The sequence below is a fragment of the Callithrix jacchus genome, chromosome 7, assembly GCF_049354715.1.
Source record: "Callithrix jacchus isolate 240 chromosome 7, calJac240_pri, whole genome shotgun sequence".
In the NCBI taxonomy this organism is placed as follows: Eukaryota; Metazoa; Chordata; class Mammalia; order Primates; family Cebidae; genus Callithrix; species Callithrix jacchus.
In genome coordinates this window covers 57,490,160-57,510,414 of record NC_133508.1, presented here as the reverse complement: position 1 = coordinate 57,510,414, position 20,255 = coordinate 57,490,160, and the positions used below count along the sequence as shown (strand labels likewise).

Sequence of the window (20,255 nt, the reverse complement as noted above, 5' to 3'; positions counted from 1 at the left end):
CCTAAGGTCTCCTCAAAGGATACAAGAAAGCTGCTAGTAGACCAAGGGGCGGGACTCACTGAAATAATGGGAAATCTAGAAAGATAGAGCCAGGTAAGAGAAGGCTAGAACGGCTCGGTGGAAGAGAACCTTAACCGTATGTTCACATTTTAACTGCATTCCACCCTTGCTTTGTTTAGGCAATAGCCATGTTCTAAAAATCATGTATAAAGTTATATGTGAAATCTTTTCCCAGTGTTGATAACTGCCCACAAAATGTTCTTACCTTCAGCATATAAGAATCATTCTTAAAACTAAATACTCAGTTCAAGGCACATATGTCGTCTGCAGTTGTAAATTTGCATTTAATGTTTCACAATTCCTGTAAGAGATGCTAGTCAGAAGGGAAACCCTCAAGTTTAAATCCCCACACTTCCTGCTCATCAGTCACCTTTGCTATGTGGGATTAATTCAGTAGCTGGTCCAGAATGCACAGCTTGGGAACACAGAGGCCCCCACCTCCCAAGCCTCGTGTGGACGTTTCCCACTCCTATAACTGAATGTGCTGACCCATGCTGATGGCTGCCTTTGTCCAGGTGGCAAATGCAGACATGCTACACTGCCTCCTTCAAACAAGTTCCTCGTGTTAGGGGCAAAGGTCACAGCCAAACTGCCACTGACAGCCAGTGCCTTGGCCTGGATCCTCTGCTGTGGATGCAGGCCTACCCCTCCTCAGTTCAGCCTCCTCTGATACATCAGCTTGGCCACTAACTTTTCAGACGTCCGAGGACAGGGCAAGGGTTGAAGACAGGGCTTTGAAGTCTGCAATCAAGCCTGAGTTACCTTCCTGACCGGTGAAGAGAATGCATTCCTTCGGCTTCCTACACAGGGATAAGCTTACCACATTTTTTTTTTTTCTTCCCAGTATGGACGCACAAACAGACCTAGTGATCAGTTTGCTTTAAAAAAATTTTTTTTTTTTTTTGTAGAGTTAGATTCTTCAAATTCATCTCGACCAGAGGTTGGCAAACTGGTGTGTGGGCCAATCTAGCCTGCAACCTGTATATGGCTTGCAAGCTAAAAATGGTCCTTACATTTTTAAATGGTTGAAAAGACTAGTGACACATGGAAACCAAACATCAGTGTCCATCAATAAAGCTCTCCTGGCACCCAGCCACACTTATTACGTGCTCAGGGTTGCTTTTGTGCCACAAGGAAGACTGACTAGTTGTCACAACCGGAAAGGTGGCCAACTCCTGGTTTATACCAATTTCTTCGTTTTACAGGCAAGAGAACTTAAGTCCACACAGATTATAAGATTCATCCCAAATTGCACAGCTAGAGTTAGCAGCTGCAGACTGAACTCTGACTCAGGTTCTTCCATTTGCCAAGCCTGAGGCCTTCTCTTTGGCTAACCAACGCTCTCTGCACCATCTTGTCTCCTGACTCCCACCCTCACTACTCACAGACCATCATGACACAGAGCCTTCCAATTTCTCCTTTTAGTAATTCACCAGCTCCATGCAGGGACATCACAGGGCTGCCCTCCACGAGCAGAGGAGGAGGGCTGCCTGGCAGAGCGCTTCACACTCCAGGTTAGCCAGAAAGAGCATCTTCATTTTTGTTTCCACGCAACACTTCGCTGTGAGCCTGTTGGCCAACAAAGTGGCAGCCGATTGCTGGAGGAGCCAGCCAACCATCTTGTCTAACTTCAGATTCTTCAGGGGTAGAATATGCTCACCCCAGAGGCTTAGATGGAGCACATTTGCGGCTACTCGGGCAGATGGTCTCTGCAACAGGAAGGGAAGCTGAAGCTACAACATCTGTTAACACAGTCTCAACCCAAAGCGTGCTTTGTTAGTGAGGGTCTTCCTTTCTCTGGCCCCAATCCAGTTCTTCCTCTACCCTATCTCCTACTGATGTCCTTTATTCAGGTGACAAATACGGCTTGCCCCCTACCCATGCTCCAAGCTTTTCCACATGTACACCTCTGCATGGGATAGCATGCTTGTTGGAATAGCCTTTCCTCCTGGTGGAAAGCCCAGTGCCTCTTGTGCTGTCTGGTCCCTTTAAGTTGTCTCTAATCATTTCATAACTGATTGCAGTTTCTAACCTTCACTGTGCACCTACTGTGACCAAGATAAGCAGGCCACGTACAGGGAGTGGTTAACGGAGTGGCAAAACAGTGCTGGCATGCAGGTATGGCTTAGCTCTTTGCACTAAGCCTGCCCCTGAGCCAGCTGTCACTCCAATTATGGCTTCAGATAGGTCTGCCTTTGCATTCCTTTATATTAATTTCATAATGTCCACATCTGCTCTCGGAAGATGTTTCTCATTTATCTCTCTGATCAGTTCTCAGCTGTTTCCATGAGCTACATCTCCATTAAACATTTCTTGGCTGGGTGCCGTGGATCACGCCTGTAATCCCAGCACTTGGGGAGGCCAGGTGGGTGGATCACCTGAGGTTAGGAGTTTGAGACCAGCCTGGCCAACATGGTGAAACCCTGTCTCTACTAAAAAAATACAAAATTAGCTGGGCATGGTGGTGGGCAACTGTAATCCCAGCTACTTGGGAGGCTGAGGCAGGAGAATTGCTTGAACCCAGGAGGTGGAGGCTGCAGTGAGCCAAGATCGTGTCATTGTACTCCAGCCCGGATGACAGGGCAAGACTCCATCTCAAAACAAAAAACAAAAAACAAACTTTCTCCAAAATACATCCTTTTTTTGAGACAGAGTCTTGCTCTGTCACCCAGGAGTGCAGTGGCATAATCTTGGTTCACTGCAACGTCCACTTCCCAGGTTCAAGAGATTTTCTTGCCTCAGCCTCCCAAGTAGCTGGGATTATAGGCATGTGATGACACCTGGCTAATTTTTGTATTTTCAGTAGAGATGGGGTTTAGCACGTTGGCCAGGCTAGTCTGGAACTCTTGGATTCAAGTGATTTGCCCGCTTCGGCCTCCCAAAGTGCTGGGATTATAGGCCACCATACCCGGCCTCTGAACAACTTTTTAAGCAACTGAAATAGCCACAGGAGTTGAACTACTAGGACTCTGACAATGATGTGGTGGCTAACACTCCTACTTTTATCTACATTAAAATCTATTTTTTATTCTCCTATAACTAGGCTTTACCTTCCACCTTCCTAACAAAGGCTCTGTCACCATGGTGCTGGCCCAAACTTAATCTTCACTCTGGAACGAGAACTGAGGTTTCCACCCACACTGTCCTCTTGAAGCCAGGGACAATCTCACCTTGCTGGCCTCTCGCTGGAGCAGTGCCCTCACCAGTTGTCTAGCATCTGGAGGCACCAGCTCGGGCAGTGCAGGTAGCTGAGCCTCTTGGTAGCTGCGGCTTTCAAGGTGGGCCTTACCCTGGCCGTAGAAGGGATTGACAAGCCCGAAGATTTCATAGGCAATGGCTCCCACTGCCCAGGCATCAGCCTTGCTGTAGTCTATCACTGCCCTGGGGCCAGGACGGGCTGTGGACACCTGCTCAGAAGCAATGGGTGAGATGTCATGCTGATTGCATGTCTGACCTTTTCTGTTGTTCTTGAGGAGTCTTGCTATGTTGCCCAGGCTGGAGTACAATGGTGCAATCTCAGCTCACTGCAACCTCTGCCTCCTGGGTTCAAGCCATTCTCCTACCTCAGCTTCCCGAGTAGCTGGGATTACAGGTGTGTGCAACCATGCCCAGTTTTGTATTTTTTTTTTTTTTTGAGACGGAGTTTCACGCTTGTTACCCAGGCTGGAGTGCAATGGCGCGATCTTGGCTTATGGCAACCTCCGCCTCCTGGGTTCAGGCAATTCTCCTGCCTCAGCCTCCTGAGTAGCTGGGATTACAGGCACGCGCCACCATGCCCAGCTAATTTTTTGTATATTTTTTAGTAGAGACGGGGTTTCACCATGTTGACCAGGATGGTCTCGATCTCTTGACCTTGTGATCCACCCGCCTCGGCCTCCCAAAGTGCTGGGATTACAGGCGTGAGCTACCACACCTGGCTGCGTGTCTAACCTTTTCATGTCCTGCATGTCACCCGATTCATAGGCTAATCTGAACTCTGTCCCAAGGAACCTGGAGCTTGAGTGAGCTGCGGCTTAGACCCAGAAGGGTCTACTTAGACTGCCTGGTTTATGTGACAGGACTCACTTTGCCTGGAATATGAGGGAAGGCTGAAGGAAAGCAAAGTGGCAGGGAAGGAACTTGTACCAAATTATGGGTCAGAAAAGATGCAGGTGCTGGGTGATCATAAGGCACCAAGTTTCATTCTGTACTCAGTGGAAGCATGGGTGAAGGGCTGCCAATGGCACATGACATGCTTGGGACTCACCTCCGGGGCCATCAGGCAGCCATTTCCGCCCCGATCCACATACCAGCTGCTGAAGGGCAAATGCAGGCCGATGTTCTCATCAGCCAGGCAGCAGCCAAAATCTGTGATCACCAGCCAGGGGCAGCCATCTGGGAAACAGCAAGCAGAGCTAAGTGACCAATTCTCCTCCGCTTCCCTCTGAGAGGCCCTTGTGTGTCCCTGCTAAAGCCACCAGCAAGACATGGCTGATGGGCTAATGGCTCAGTGTTGGCCCCAGAGCACAGGCTAGCAAGGCCTGAGAGCAGATCAGAAAGGCTTGCTGTGTGACCATGGAAATGCCTCCAGGAAGCATGGGCTGCAAAATTCCCAGGCAAAGGACTGTGTAAGAGCATGGCTCAACTGAAATCATGTTCTAGTAACTGGAGCTGTCCCCAAGACCAAAGGAGCTGCAGCTTGGCTCAAATGATCTCCAAGGGCCCTTATATCCCAACAGACTTTGATTTGAATTTGAAACCCCAAATCCAAACCTAAGAACCAGGTGCATTAAGAATCATTATTGCTGGGTGTGGTGGCTCACGCCTGTAATCTCAGCACTTTGGGAGGCTGAGGCAGTGGATCATCTGAGGTCAGGAGTTCAAGACCAGCCTAGCCAACATGGTGAAACCCCATCTCTACTATAAAAAAACTAGCTAGGCATGTTGGTGTGTGCCTGTAATCCCAGCTACTCAGGAGGCTGAGACAGGAGAATCACTTACATCTGGGAGGTGGAGGGTGTACACTGCCCTCCAGCTTGGGCAACAGAGTGAGACTCCATCTCAAAAAAAAAAAAAAAAAAAGGGCCAGGCATGGTGGCTCACACCTGTAATTCCAGCACTTTGGGAGGCTGAGGTGGTTGGATCACCGGAGATCAGGAGTTTGAGACCAGCCCGACCAACATGGAGAAACCCCATCTCTACTAAAAATACAAAATTAGCCGGGCTGGTGGTGCATGCCTGTAATCCCAGCTACTCGGGAGACTGAGGCAGGAGAATTGTTTGAACCCAGGAGGCGGAGGTTGTGGTGAGCCGAGATTGTGTCATTGCACCCCAGCCTGGGCAACAAGAGCGAAACTATGTCTCAATAAATTAAAAAAGAAAGAATCCGTTATTTAGTTATTTGTAAAACAGTCCAAACAAAGTTCCTTTAAAAAGCCAGTTCCCAGCTAAGCACAGTGGCTCACGCCTGTAATCCCAACACTTTGGAGGTTAATGGGGGTAAATCACTTGTTTGAGACCAGCCTGGCCAGCAGTGAAACCCCATCTGTACTAAAAATACAAAAGTTAGCTGGGTGTGGTGGCACATGCCTGTAATCCCAGCTACTCAGGAGGCTAAGGCATGAGAATTGCTTGAACCTGGCAGGCAGAGGTTGCAGTGAGCTCACTGCTCTCCAGCCTGGATGACAGAGCAAGACTCTGTCTCAATAAATAAATAAATGAAATTAAATAAAAGCCAGTTCATCTAATCATTTAATTATTTTAAATCTTCTAGTTCAGTGCTCACTTTGGCAGCACATATACTAAAATTGGAAAGATACAGAGATTAGCATGGCCCCCTGAATCTTTAAAATTTTTTTGAAAAAAGAAATGTAGTAAAAGTTTAAATCTAGTTCAAAAATTTGTCAGATGTATGAACCTCCTTTACAGGTTTCCTAGGCAAGTGGCCATTCAGCTTCTACTTGAATGCTTCCAGTGGTGGGCAACTCATTTCCAGAGGCAACTGGGCTTACATTTGACAGCTTTCACTGTTTGAAAATGTATTAATATTTTTGAGACAGTCTCACTCTGTCGCCAGGCTACAGTGCCATCGCACAATCTCAGCTCACTGCAACCTCTGCCTCCTGGGTTCAAGTGATTCTCCTGCCTCAGCCTCCTGAGTAGCTGGGACTACAGGCACGTGCCACCATGCCCAGCTAAGTTTTGTATTTTTAGTAGAGAAGGGTTTCACCATGTTGGCCAGGATGGTCCCGATCTCTTGACCCTGTGGTCTGCCCGCTTCACCCTCCCAAAGTGCTGGGATTACAGGCGTGAGCCACTGCACCCGGCCAAAAATTATTTCTTATAATAAGCTAAAGTCTACTTCTCTTTTACTTTATGATTTTTTTGAGACAGGGTGTCACTCTGCTGCCCAGGCTGGAGTACAGTGGCACATTCATAGCTCACTGCAGACTCTGAAGTCCTAGGCGCAAATGATCCTCCTACCTCAGCCTTCCAAGTAGCTGGGGCTACTGGTGCATGCCACCATGCCTGGCTAACTTTTTTTTTTTGCTAATTAAATTATTATATATTTTTTTTGTAGAGAAGGGATCTCACTATGTTTCCCAGGCTGGTCTCAAACTCCTGGCCTCAAGCAGTCCTTCCACCTCAGCCTCCCAAAGTATTGGGATTAAAGGTGTGAGCCACTGTGCCTGGCCTCTTTATTTAACTATGAAAAGTTGCAGCACTGAAGTTCTTGTTCTGTAAGTGGGCAACAGAAAGGAACTTGGGAACTGCTGTCTCTCTGCAAAGAGAGAACAAAAACCCCCCTTCTGAGGGAGAGATTGCTCACCTCTCATGTACAGAGCTAAATGAAGACACGACTTAGAACACAAAACCAGAGAGGACCTGAAGAGTTGGTCCTAAATGCTCCTCACCTACCCTCTAGTGCCCCAGGAGAATGCTAATGGTGCAGCAGGTTCCTACCTGGGTCCAGCTCCACGAGGATATTGTCAGATTTCAAGTCTCTGTGCGCGATGCCCTGTTGAACCAGATGGTCCACGCCTTCTAGTAGCTGCAGCATCATCATGGTGGCGAGGCGGGGGCTGGGTGTGTTCATGCGAAGGTACTGGCGCAGGGTACAGGGATAGCTGGTGGAGAGGGTACAGGGCTGCTGGCTACCAAATGCTGACAACTCCTAATAGCCTTTTTTTTTTTTTAAATGGAGTTTCACCCTGTCACCCAGGCTGGAGTGCAGTGGCACAGTCTTGGTTCACTGCAACCTCTACCTCCCAGGTTCAAGCAATTCTCCTGCCTCAGACTCCCAAGTAGATGGGATTACAGGCATGTACCACCACACCCACATAATTTTTGTATTTTTAGTAGAGACGGGGTTTCATCATGTTGGTCAGGCTGGTCTTGAACTCCTGACCTCAGGTGATCCACCCACTTTGGCCTCTCAAAGTGCTGGGATTATAGGTGTGAGCCATCTTGCTAGGCCTCCTAATGCCTTAATCATTGTTAGGATTAGGCCATTCCTCTTCCCCTTCCAGGAGTATTTTCATTCCCATTTTTCCCCAGCATCCTTTCTGTTCCTGCCCACTCACCATCCTGAAATTAGGAAGAGCTGGGGCTTCCTATATTCAAAGTAACAGTACAGATATTTACTTACTTAAAATAAAACACCCACTACAGCAAAGTTGGGGGTACAGAGGGTGAGGAAGGAGAACTGTTTTTTTTTTGTTTTGTTTTGTTTTGAGACAGAGTCTTGCTCTGTTGCCCAGGCTGGAGTGCAATGGCGTGTTCTTGACTCACTGCAACCTCTGCCTCCCAGGTTCAAGTGATTTTCCTGCCTCAGCCTCCGCAGTAGCTGGGATTACAGGCACCTGCTGTCACACCTGGCTAATTTTTGTATTTTTAGTAGAGACAGGGTTTCACCATGTTGGCCATGCTAGTCTTGAACTCCTGACCTCAGGTGATCCACCCACCTTAGCCTCCCAAAGTGCTGGGATTACAGGCATGAGACACTGCATCCAGCCAGAACTGTTTTTATGTTAAAAACAGATAAGGTCAGTCACAGAAAAGGGTAACAGTTGAATGGTGACAAGTGTGTTCTGGATGAAGATGAGATTTTGTTTTCAAGAAAAAGCGTCCCAAAGGGAAAATGCTCTCCAGGGTAGATATGCTCCCTCTGCATGGCTTTATTCTCCTGAAGGGTGATGACCCTCTTCTCTGAAACCCCCTGCTCAAGGTGCATTTGGAAGGCAGGGACCAGCTCCCCCGGGAGATTTAGCAGCTCCAGGCCTTGCCGTGCAGCTGCCACTTACTTCTTCATGACAAGGAACAGCGTCCGGCCATGGCCCAGGCCTTCAGGGTGGAGACGTGGGGGCAGCACATCAGGGTAGTCGACCAGGGCCCCTGGCAGCAGTGGCACAGAAGAGGTGAAGGCGCGGAGAACCCGGATGATGTTAGGGTGAGGGGCTAGTTGCTTGGGATCTCTCTTGGATTTTCTATTCAGCCAAGTGAGACAAACATATAAGGCCAGCATCAGATAGAACACCTGGAAAGACAGTAACCTAAGGCCACACCAACATTGGCACTGACATTCATTATTCACTTACTATCAAACGTTTGGCACAGATTTGCTATGTGCCAGGTGCCGTACACGGTGTTGGGAAACACATCTGATGACTCCCCTACCCATCCTTCAGTCCATCTGTCCACCCATCCCTCCTATCCATCCCATGTGGTAGAACACAGGTGGAGAAACAGAAACCCTGGAATCAGACTGCCTGGGTTTGAATTCCGGGCCTGCCACTGTAAGTGCTTGGCTGAGTTACAGTAGCCCCAACCTTATCCACAGTTTCGTTTTCTGCAATTTGAGTTATCCGCAGTTGAGAACAGGTGAGTACAGTACAAGAAGATATTTAGAGAGAGGAGAGAGAGACCACATTCACATAACTTTTATTACAGTATGTCCTAATTATTTTATTAGTTATCACCTTTTTATTGTACCTAACTTATAAATTAAACTTTACTATAGGTATGTATGTATAGGAAAAATCACGCAGTATTTTTACTCTGTTACTATCTGTGGCTTCAGGCATCCACTGGGGTCTGTCTTGGAATGTATCCCCTCTGTCCTTATCTTCTCTAGGCTCAATCTCCAGGGTGCAAGGGGAATGAGGTGTTAAGACCCTGCATGAGGTTGTCAATGTGTGGAAGGCACCTAAAATACTATCTAGCACAGAGGAAGCTCTCAGCTGATATCAGCCATACTATTATTCATTTAACCAGTATGTATTTTTTCACGCTAAGTACCAGACGTCATGCTGGTATGCTGTGGAACTGTGGCACAGAACAAGACAGAGTCCCTGTTCTCACAGATTTGCAATCCAAGAGGGGAGGGAGACATTCATCAGTAAGTAATCATGTGAGCTCCCTAAGAGCAAGACCATGCCTCAGTTTTAATTCCAAGTCTAGTATAGTTGGCATGGAACATGGGTTTTGTTGAATGGGTGAGTAGATCCAGATGCAGTTGGTAGTGGTGGTGTCACCTGCCTGCCCTGCCCGCTTCTCCTCCTCTGGGAAGTCCCCTCCCCCCAGACACATAGCCCTGCTGAGGCACAGTGGCTGGATTTTGAATGAGGTGGTTCTGCCAGCTATGTGCCAGCCCTGACCTTCAGCAAAAGCTGACTGAGCCAAGGGGTCACCTGCTCCAAGGGCAGTGAGCCTACAGTGACACTTGAGACCCAGATGGTTGGACAAAGGGAAGGGGAGAAAGTAGATTCTCTCTTTGGGAGTGTGAGTGAAGAAATCTGCCAGTCTGCAGTGGAGAGGAAACCAAGAGACTTCACTGGGGCCATGAGGAGCCAGAGGTGAGCAGGCCAAAGGGAGGCAGGAACAGGAGACACGAGGAAGAAACAGGATGTAGAGGGTGGAACCGTGTTCCCATGAGTTCAAGAAATCAGTAACTAACAGAAATTCTTGTGGCTCACTCCTGTAATCCCAGCAGGAGATTGAGAGGCTGAGGCAGCCTTGATCACTTGAGCCAATGAGTTTGAGGCCAGCCTGGGCAACACGGCGAAACCCTGTCTCTACAAAAAATATAAAAACTGGGCTGCGCTATGTGGCTCATGCCTGTAATCCCAGCACTTTGGGAGGCCGAGGTGGGTGGATCACCTGAGGTCAGGAGTTCGAGACCAGCCTGGCCAACATGGTGAAACCCCATCTTACTAATAATACAAAAAAATTAGCTAGGCGTGGTGGCACATGCCTGCAATCTCAGCTACTCAGGAGGCTGAGGCAGGAGAATTGCTTAAACCTGGGGGCAGAGGTTGCAGTGAGCTGAGATCGCACTCCAGCCTGGGCGACAAGTGAAAAATCCATTTCAAAAACAAACAAAACCAAAAATTAGCTGGGCATGGTGGCATGTGCCTGCAGACCCAGTTACTCGGGAGGCTGAGGAGGGAGGATCACTTGAGCCCAGGGAGTTTGAGGCTACAGAGAGCCAAGATCATGCCACCGCACTCCAGCCTGGGCAACAGAGTGAGACCCTGTCTCAGAAAAAAAAGAAAGAAAATTTGAGTTTGCAGAAACCACTTTCTGAAAGGCTGAACTCCCTCTGCTTGTGAGATAAAAGAACTGGCTGAAATCGATCAGAACCAAAAAGGCCAACTGCAGCTTGCACAGAACAAGTTTGCTGACATCATGGCCTGAACCGCCGCCGCACGTTTCATACTCACTCCTCCCAAATCTGCACGGGGCACCCATGAGGTAGCATGAAGAGATAGCTGCACATGTCCAACGACTGTCCAGACTTCTTTCCTTCCACCAATCACCTGCTAATCTTAGAATCCACCCCTTAAACCTTTTCTAATAAAATTACTGCCTTAAATTGAGCACAGGGAGACAGGGTTGAATTCGACTCCTGTCTCCATGTGAGTTGACTCGCAATAGAAAGCCTGGCTTTTCTCAAAAATCCATTGTCATTGCTTATAGCACATCAGGCTTTGTTCCTTAACAATGGTAGAGGGAAGTGAATGGGGCAGAGCCAGGCTCTCCCAGTGCTGCATGGTCCTCAGGCTGTCTGGCTGCAGTCCACGAGTGCCCTCGCACTGCTCCTGCTCTTGAGTCAACCTGAGTGGCCCTTGTTCTATGCAATCAAAGAAGCCAGAGTATCGTTTCCACCCTCCGACTCCTGGGCAAGTCATGATCACAGCCCCAGGCTGTCAGGGCCCCAGCAGGTGTCATGGGAGCTCAGGGGCAGGGAGTATGCTGTGCTGGGGAGATACATGACAGATAGCGGGTGTCTGAACTGAGACCTGAAGTGTGGGAGGAGGGCAGCCAGGTGTAGCCAGCTGCATGCCCAGGAGATGGTCACAGAGGAGCCTGGCACATTTGGGGAAGGCACTATGAAGCCAGCATGGTGGAATGTAGGGTGCTGATGGGAAGGGTGAGACATAAGGTGCGAAACACAGTGAGAGGAGCAGGTCTCAAAGTGCCTGAGTCTCTGGGCCCCAGGCCAGCAGAGGCTAGGAGGAAATGAACCCAGGGTGCTCTAGGGGAAGCTTCTCCCGAGGTGCACAAGCAGTTAAGGTCATGTACCTGCTGCCACATCCATCCAGTCATTCAACAGGTATTTACTGAGCCCTGGGGGTAGGCAGTAAACAAAGAGCATTTACAGTACAGCTGGAACAAATCGAACCGTGATTTGAGGCCGAATATCGAGAACTACTAAAGGAACAGAGTCCCTGGAGAGGTCCAGGGACTCTGTCAGATGGGAGGTCTAGGCAGCAGACATCGAGGTCCTCCCAGCGCAGGACAGCACCACGTCAGCCGGCTGCCACTCACACCTCAAAAGGAAGTGTTGAGGACCATGTCAGCCCCAAAGCAGGTGACATTCAGGTGTCTACTTTCTCCACAAAGGCCTCAGGAGAAGAGGAAGCCACCTGAGAAGTGGCCTCCCCCAGCCCGCAGGGACTCCCAGCCACACTGGAGTCCAAACCATGGAAGGGGTTTTCCACATCCATTCCCTTAAGCTCCTAATTCTGCCTTCCTGCTTCTGACAGAATGAAGATCTCTAAACCAGCCCTCCAGTAAATCACCAAAAATGTAGCACACTCACCTCTTCTTGGTGGGCTACAAATATATATACATATATTTCCAAGACAGGGTCTTACTCTGTCACCCAGCCTGGAGTGCAGTGGTGTGATCTTGGCTTACTGTAGCCTCAAACTCCCTGGGCTCAAACAATCCTCCCACCTCAGCCTCCTGAGTAGCTGGGACCACAGACATGTGCCACCATGGCCGGCTACAATTTTTTATATTTTTGGTAGAGGTGGGGTTTCATCACGTTGCCCAGGCTGCTCTTGAACTCCTGGGCTCAAGTGATCTGCCTGCCTCAGCCTCCCAAAGTGCTGGGATTACAGGTGTGAGCCAGGCTGTAAATATTAAGCTGGGCACAGTACCTCCTCTGTCATAGCCTGTGCATCAGTCCTCACCACCTGTGGACACAGGCTTTTCTGAGCTGGAAGTGCAGCTGCTGTTCACTTGCTCTTCCCTCTGCTGGGAATGCCTTTTCCCTACTCTGCCCAGGTAATGCCGATTCACTTTTCACAAGGCAGCACAAACTGCCCCTTTGAGAAACCTTTTTAAGTACCCTCTCCTCTGCAACACACACCTCCCCTGGGCTCCCTCAGCCCCCCGAGCATACTCTATTCTAACACTTACACCCTGGGCCTTCTGCTGCCACACAGAACTCTGGGCCAACAGACCAGTTTTGTTTTTGTTTTTTTTTTGAGATGGAGATTCACTCGTTGCCCAGGCTGGAGTGCAGTGGTGCAATCTTGGCTCACCACAACCTCTGCCTCCCAGGTTCAAGTGATATTCCTGCCTCAGCCTCCTGAGTAGCTGGGATTATAGGCATGAGCCACCACACCTGGCTAATTCTGTATTTTTAGTAGAAATGAGGTTTCTCCATGTTGGTCAGCCTGGTCTGTAACTCCTGACCTTAGGTGATCTGCCTGTCTCAGCCTCCCAAAGTGCTGGGATTACAGGCATGAGCCACCATGCCTGGTTGCCACTTTTTGTTTTTTTAAAATCTCTTGGCAGCATCAGTGCACATAACTGTTAGTGAAATGAGCGTTCCTCCTGCGGGGACAGAGTTCAGTTTATTCCAACAGGTGGCGCTTTGCTCGTGTATTTCTTAGGAGGAATCAGAGAACACTGATCAATCACGTAACATTATGAATTGGGCATTTTGGGGTGGACTTCTCTCCCCTGCTCCAATGTGAATTCTGCATGTGCATCATCATTTGGGGTCAGATTACCTGCAATCTTTCCCAAGTGAAATGATCCACTAACTGAAAAGCCATCATCAACATTAAACCTTTAATATCTACTGTGATGTCAGACACTGTATCAAGTGCTATGGACACAGGTGATGGGTGAAGTTGCTCTCAAAGAAGTTCCAGTCAGTCTGGCAGGCAGAAGGCACTTACCTGTAAGCAACTGCTCCATACTCCCCGGCCAAGGCCACTCGGCTCGCTGGGACCAGCTCCTGGCTCATTGTGTTCAAGATGGCTTCATTGGAGGAACCTGCCTGGAACACCCACCAGGAACCCAGGGTTACACAGGCCAGAGCAGAATGGCATGTTCCTTGTAAGCCCTGCCTGTAACCTGGAGCAGGGGAGCTATTGCCTAGAATTGGCTCTAACCTTCGAGATAAGATGACCTCACCCCAGGGGTAGGCTGGGACTAGTTACTCCTGGGAGACAGAGGTGCCATCCATGCCAAGTCAGAAGATACTTCACACTCCTCAAACTCTTGCAGGCTGGGTGCCAGGGCTGGAGGAGATGTCAAGGTGATCAGGGTATGGGGTGCTGCTTCCTGCCATCGGTGCCTCTGGTTCCTACCAGCTTGAAATTGACCACTGGATCACTAACTCATTCTGCAGGCTCCCTTCAGCAGCCAGGCCAGAGCCTGGCACGCTCCACCCTGGGTGAAGTTGTACTGAATCATGAACAGCTTTCCTCCGTCCCCCAGAACAAACAGACAAAAACCAAAGAGTGCGGAAAGCACCTTACTGTCCTCACGGTATTAGGAAGCACTCCCAGGACATATGAAGCCTGCATCAAGAAGATCCTGTAAGAATGAGCAATCTTGCAGCTTCTGTGAATGCAACAGCTGTCATGCCCCAACCAGTGCATGTTTTGATGCTAAGATTGGATGTTTCACAGGCAAAGGATTTGGCTACTTGTTAGCCATTAACCCAGGTTGGAGTGCGACTGCTTCATTCCCCAAATCAGAACAAGAAACTGCATTCTTTAGTGTCCAGCGTGAACTGCTTGTGGCCACTTCCCACCTCAGCCTTGAATGCATGGGCCCAAGGATGGGCAGGAGACAGAGCATCGGGTCTTGACACATTTTCTAAACCCACCTAGCAATGGCAAGGTAAATAAATTACTTTAAGTGGACAGAAAGTGTTTTCATGGAGGAAAAATACTCAATTTCCCAAAGCCTTGAGTCCCTTCAAGAGTGGACAGCAGGGAGTTGACAGGTAAGCCTCTGAGCTCGAGGTGGGCTTGGAGTTGACAGGTAAGCCTCTGAGCTTGAGGTGGGCTTGAACGGTGAGCTTAGAGGAAAGAAATCCAATTCCCCTCTCCAGTGAGGCAGGTCACAGAAAGGAGGGGATGGGGAACTAACCAGTCAGGGTGGAAACCAATGGTTTAGGCACCTGGTACTCAGTGTGGCTGACAGAGCAGTGGCATTGGTATCTCCTGGGAGCTTGCTGGGAAGGCAGAATCTCAGGCCCTACCCCTGACCTGCTGAATCAGAATCTACCTTTGGGTTTTTTTTTTTTTTGAGACACGGTCTCACTCTGTTACCCAGGCTGGAGTGCAGTGCCTCAATCTCAGCTCACCGCAGCCTCTGCCTCCTGGGCTCAAGTGATCCTCCCACTTCAGCCACCCAAGTAGCTAAGACTACAGGTGCAAGCCATCATGCCTGGCTAATTTTTGTATTTTTCATAGAGATGGTGGTTTCATCATGTTGCCCAGGCTGGTCTTGAACTCCTGAGCTCAAGCAATCAGCCTCCCAAAGTGCTGGGATTACAGGCATGATCCACCATGCATGGCCAGAATCTACCTTTGAACCTGATCCCTGGGTGATCTGTGGGCAGAATACAATTTGACACATTCTGTGTAACAGAGGGAGGCAGCCTGACTATACAGGCACCTTTCCTGTGGAGAATCTGTCTTTTCCTATCTATTTCCTGGAAAAAAACCCCACCAGGCTCACTAAGACGGGCATTTCGAGAATGCCTCCTTTACAGACAAAAGGCCTGGTGCTTACCGAGATGTTCCACATCATCTTGATGGCCAACGGGAAGGCAGGAGCCCCTGGAGCTCGCTCTTGCTCTTCTCCGGGTGCACTGGTACCTGGGCCTCTCCCTGGAAGCATCCTGGTGCTCTTGGTCACCTCCAGGTTCTGGGGCAGTGTAGGTGTGGTGGCTTCATACACTGCGGCACTGCAGCCCTTGCCAATGGACTGCCCTATCAGATACTCCTCCAGCCGAAAGCCCTGCCAGCGTCTTGTGTCCAACGGGTCAGGCCCTAGCTTGCTTTTCTGGGTAAAAATTGCCTGTGAGGAAAAAAGAAGGCATTGTGAGCCAGGGAGCCTAGGAAGGCCCAAGGAAAGGGAAGCAGAGGAGGCAGAGAGGGGGTGCAGCAAGGCATGGTCTGCACCAACTAAATGAATAAACCAGAAAAACACAACCCAACAGGGTCCACTGCTCAGCCTGGGTCCAGGCCATCTTCTCTCTCATTCTTCAGAATGATTGTCCTCAAACTGCTGCTTCACTGTGATCACAACACTCAATAATCTGAGAGGTCAGGAACCCTGAGTTCGGTAGCTGGTGTACCCCTCCTTGCTGCCTTCACTCTCCAGCAGAGTTCTGGAGGTGTCTGATTATGGAGACAGCTCGCTCTGCAAAGACCTCGGCTGATGGCTCCTGGGCAGCTAGCAGGAACGTGTGATCCACAGGGATCACAGAGGACCTTGCAGACAAGGGGGTGAGATCAGGCACATCCCCAGAGTAGAGGGATTTAGTCCTGTCTTCCTGTCTGCCTCTCAGAGTGCCGATAGGGCTACTCTGTCCAGAAACGTATCAAGAGTACAAAAGTTCAGACAGAAATGGATGGAGGGGCAGGTGCTGGGGGCGGTGCTATACTGGGAAAGAGGCCATGTGACAAAAATCTGGGTCTTCTCCTGCTTCAGGCAGTGGTGACATCACTCCTCCAGTCACCCACGCTCCACTTTCCCTCTCAAATGGTCTGATCTGCTGAGCCTTCCTTGCCAAGGTTAGTCACCCGTGGGTGCTAGGCACAGCTCTGCAAATGCCCCTTGGCCATGGCCTACCAGACACCATCTCTAGACCATCCCACTCCCAGTGCCATCCTTCCCTGCTCTGAGCCACATCAAAATGCACTGCTTTCATGTGTCACTCGGCTGTCCACCAGATTATCCAGGACATTATCTGTGTTCTGGTGCCTGCCAGGCTGGTCTGCACTGCCTGCACTCATCCTCTGGACACCTCTCTCTGAATGCTGCTCACACCATCCTTCCAGCCCGTTTCTATAGTATTGCTCCATCTGGCTCATCCCTGCTCAGCCATTAAGCCCAACTCAAGCTCCTCCTTCCTCTGTAACCAGCCAGCCCTGATGACCCAGCCCATGGCAACTTTCCTTCTAGAGGGTTCCTAAAGCACTTGGTATCTGTAAGCAATTTCACCTTGTACTATAACTTTGAACTTTTTAAAAAAATGAAAGTCCATCTTCCCTTGCCAACTAGTTTATAAACTCCATGGAGCAGAAGCAACACGTGTGTGTGTGTGTGTGTGTATACTACATATATATAATATGTATACTATATATAATATATAATATGGCATACATAATGTATGTATATATATAATATGGTATATGTAATGTGTATATATTATATAGTATACATATTGTATATGTAGTATATATATACATGCACATTGCATATACCATATTATACATTATGTATAGTATACATATTATATATACATGTATTATGTATAATATACACACATTATATGTATTTTTTATAATATAAATTTTTAGAGCTTGTTACTAGCACACGCCTGCTAGTTGCTCAGGCTGGAGTGCAGTGGAGCAACTATAGCTCACTGCAGCCTCAAACTCCTGGGCTCAAGCAATCCTCCCACCTCAGCCTCCCAAGTAGCTGAGGCTATAGGCATGTGCCGCCATGCCCAGCTAATTTTTTAACATTTTGTAGGAACAAGGTCTCACTAGGTTGCCCCAGCTGGTCTTCAGCTCCTGAACTCGAGAGATTCTCTCACCCTGGCCTCCCAAAGCACTAGTAGGATTACAGGCATGAGTCACCATACCTGGCTTCAGAATTTTTAAAATGTGAAACTAATTCCAGCAAAATCAGCCAGTGGAAAAAAATGTGTTTTAATGTGAAATTAATTGATAACTAATAACATCTGCAGGCATAGGAGGATGAAGTGTGCGAAGAGGATGTGTGAATTCTAAGTTTAGGATGATCAATCTCCTCAGTTAAAAAAGGCTCTTTAATTTTAAGCAGGATTAGTCTATTTCCCATCCTTAACTTCTGCCAGTTAAGCTGTGGCAGAAGACAAGGTCAGGGGCTGGGGACCAGGCCAGATAGCACTTGTCACCCCAAACTGGCCAGAGCTCAAACATGAGACAGTGGTGATGAGCAATAGGAACTGGGCTGGCAACCAGAAAACCCAGGAGCCACTGCTTGACCCCAATCGCTGTGTCCTTGGCAAGTCACTCCCTCTTCCACCACCTCAGCCCTAACCTGTAAAATGCAGGTACTGTGCTAATTTAGTGAGTGGCTCTACACCCACAGGAAAAAGAGTGGCCTCCCTGGAAGAAGTTGGAATTCTGGCAGCTGCCAGGCTTCAGACCTGAACTGCACCCCTGGCTCCCCTGGCTCTCCAGCCTGCCTGCCTACTCTGCGCTTTTAGACTTGCCAGTCTCCATAGGGAGCCAGGTCCTCAAAATAAATCTGCCTCTCTAAACAGACACATGCTATTGGTTCTGTTTAGAGAACCCTGACTAATACAGACTTTGGTTGGGCAGAAACAGAAGTCTTGTGCTATTTTAAGCATTTAAAAAAGCCTAAGAGGCTGGGCATGGTAGCTCACGCCTGTAATCTGGGCCAAGGCAGGTGGATCACTTGAGGTCAGGAGTCCAAGACCAGCCTGGCCAACATGGTGAAACCCCGTCTCTACTAATAATACAAAAATTAGCCAGGCATGGTAGTGCACACCTATAATCCCAGCTACTCGGGAGGCTGAGGCAGGAGAATCGCTTGAAGCCAGAGGAGGAGGTTGTGGTGAGCTGAGATGGCATCATCGCACTCCCGCCTGGCTGGAGTTATAGAGCGAGACTTGGTCTCAAAAAAAAAAAAGAAAGAAAGAAAGAAAGAAAAAAGTAAGAACCCCTGTGTATCCAGTCAGCAGGGATGACTCTACACACACAAGTAACTAAAACGTTAGGTCTGATGTTTTCTCGACCTACTGCAGTTTCAGCTCTGTCACTACTAATCCTTTGGTTAAACCGTGGAGGCAGCCTGGCTCAGTGGTTAAAGGTACTGCCTTTTATTAGCTGTGTGACTTCGATCAAGTCCCTTCACCTGAGGACCTTTCTCCTCCAAAAATTAGAGACGACAGCTACCTCAAAGGGATAGAAATGTTATGGTTTGTCAGTAAATTTTAGAAAATTTACACAAAGCCTTTTGCTGTGCTGCGACTGGAGCTGTAATCGGCCACATTACTTCATTTGAGGAAGGGAAACATTAAAACAAATGGGAGGACGCCGGGCGCAGTGGCTCACGCCTGTAATCCCAGCACTTTGGGAGGCCGAGGCAGGTGGATCACGAGGTCAGGAGTTCAAGACTAGCCTGGACAACATGGTGAACCCCTGTCTACTAAAAACACAAAAATTAGCCGGGTGCAGTGGCGGGCACCTGTAATCCCAGCTACTTGGGAGGCTGAGACAAGAGAATTGCTTGAACCTGGAAGACGGAGGTTGCAGTGAGCCGAGATCGAGCCACTGCATTCTAGCCTGGGAGACAGAGCAAGGCTCCATCTCAAAAACAAACAAAACACTGAAACAAATGGGAGGTGTTGGCTTTTTTTTTTTTTTTTTTTTTTTGAGACGGAGTTTCGCCGTTGTTACCCAAACTGGAGTGCAATGGCGCTATCTCGGCTCACCGCAACCTCCGCCTTCTGGGTTCAAGCAATTCTCCTGCCTCAGCCTCCCGAGTAGCTGGGACTACAGGCGTGCACCACCATGCCCAGCTAATTTTTGTATTTTCAGTAGAGACGGGGTTTCACCTCGTTGACCAGGATGGTCTCGATCTCTTGACCTCGTGATCCACCCCCGCCTCGGCCTCCCAAAGTGCTGGGATTATAGGCGTGAGCCACCGCGCCCGGCCGAGGTGTTGGCTTTATAGCAGCCGATAAGTAATGGTGAAATAAATATATGAGCTTTAATAACCCTCGCCCGCCCCGCTGTGGCCGAAGCCCCGGCCCTCGACAGAGCCCCGCCTCCACACGAAGCCCCGCCCTCAGTACGTAACCCCGTCCCCGCCCGGCTCAGGACCTGCCCCCACTCTGATCCCCGCCCCCGCGCTTAGCGCCGTACCCCGCCCGATTTTAGGACCTGGCCCAGCTCACCTGGATCTCCTGACAGGCCGAGGCTGCCCGTCGGCTCTCCGCCTGCTTCTCCTCGATGAGGCCCACCCCTAGACCCAAGGCCAGAAAGGCTGCTCGGCCGCAAGGGCTCGCGCCGCCCCGGGCCCGCACCACGAACTGCCGCTGCAGCCGCGCCGCCAGCCCGGCCACAGACTGGCGGAAGAAGTGGAAGCGGTCGGGGAGCCTGAGCCCGACCCTGCGAGGCTCCGCGCCCGGTCCCGCGGCCCAGCCCGGGCGCTCCCTGCGGACCCAGCCCGCCGCCGGGCCCGGCCGACCCCAGCCGTAGGCCCGGCCCGGCTTGCCCGTGAAGCGCAGCAGCAGCGCTCGACCCAACTGCAGGCCGCAGCCCAGCGCCTGTCGCACCGCCATGGTGGTGCCGCGGCCCGTTGCCCCCGCCGCCACCGCCACCGCCACCGCCACTGCCGGCGTCCCCCGCCGGTCACAACAAACTTGGGGCAGT

The 20,255-nt window shown here is 49.7% G+C and overlaps 1 protein-coding gene and 1 non-coding gene across 3 annotated transcripts; one reads left to right on the top strand and one right to left on the bottom strand.

Annotated features, from left to right (window-relative positions):
* Positions 1-325: 325 nt before the first annotated feature.
* On the bottom strand, positions 326-20,255 carry PINK1 (PTEN induced kinase 1). 2 transcript variants are annotated; one of them, XM_035308010.3, is made up of 8 exons: positions 19,778-20,255; positions 15,370-15,657; positions 13,518-13,618; positions 8,343-8,525; positions 7,003-7,166; positions 4,307-4,434; positions 3,231-3,467; positions 326-1,769 (listed from the first exon to the last, which is right to left on the bottom strand). In XM_035308010.3, the coding sequence occupies exons 1-8, from the start codon at positions 20,162-20,164 to the stop codon at positions 1,512-1,514; spliced, it is 1,746 nt and encodes a 581-aa protein (XP_035163901.1). In that variant the 5' UTR covers positions 20,165-20,255; the 3' UTR covers positions 326-1,511. The 2 variants fall into 2 exon arrangements, with proteins under 2 accessions (XP_035163901.1, XP_035163902.1); XM_035308011.3 differs by lacking the exon at positions 3,231-3,467.
* Positions 5,817-5,922, top strand: LOC118143424 (U6 spliceosomal RNA). The gene has a single exon (XR_004727643.1). It is a non-coding gene; the product is annotated as a U6 spliceosomal RNA (small nuclear RNA).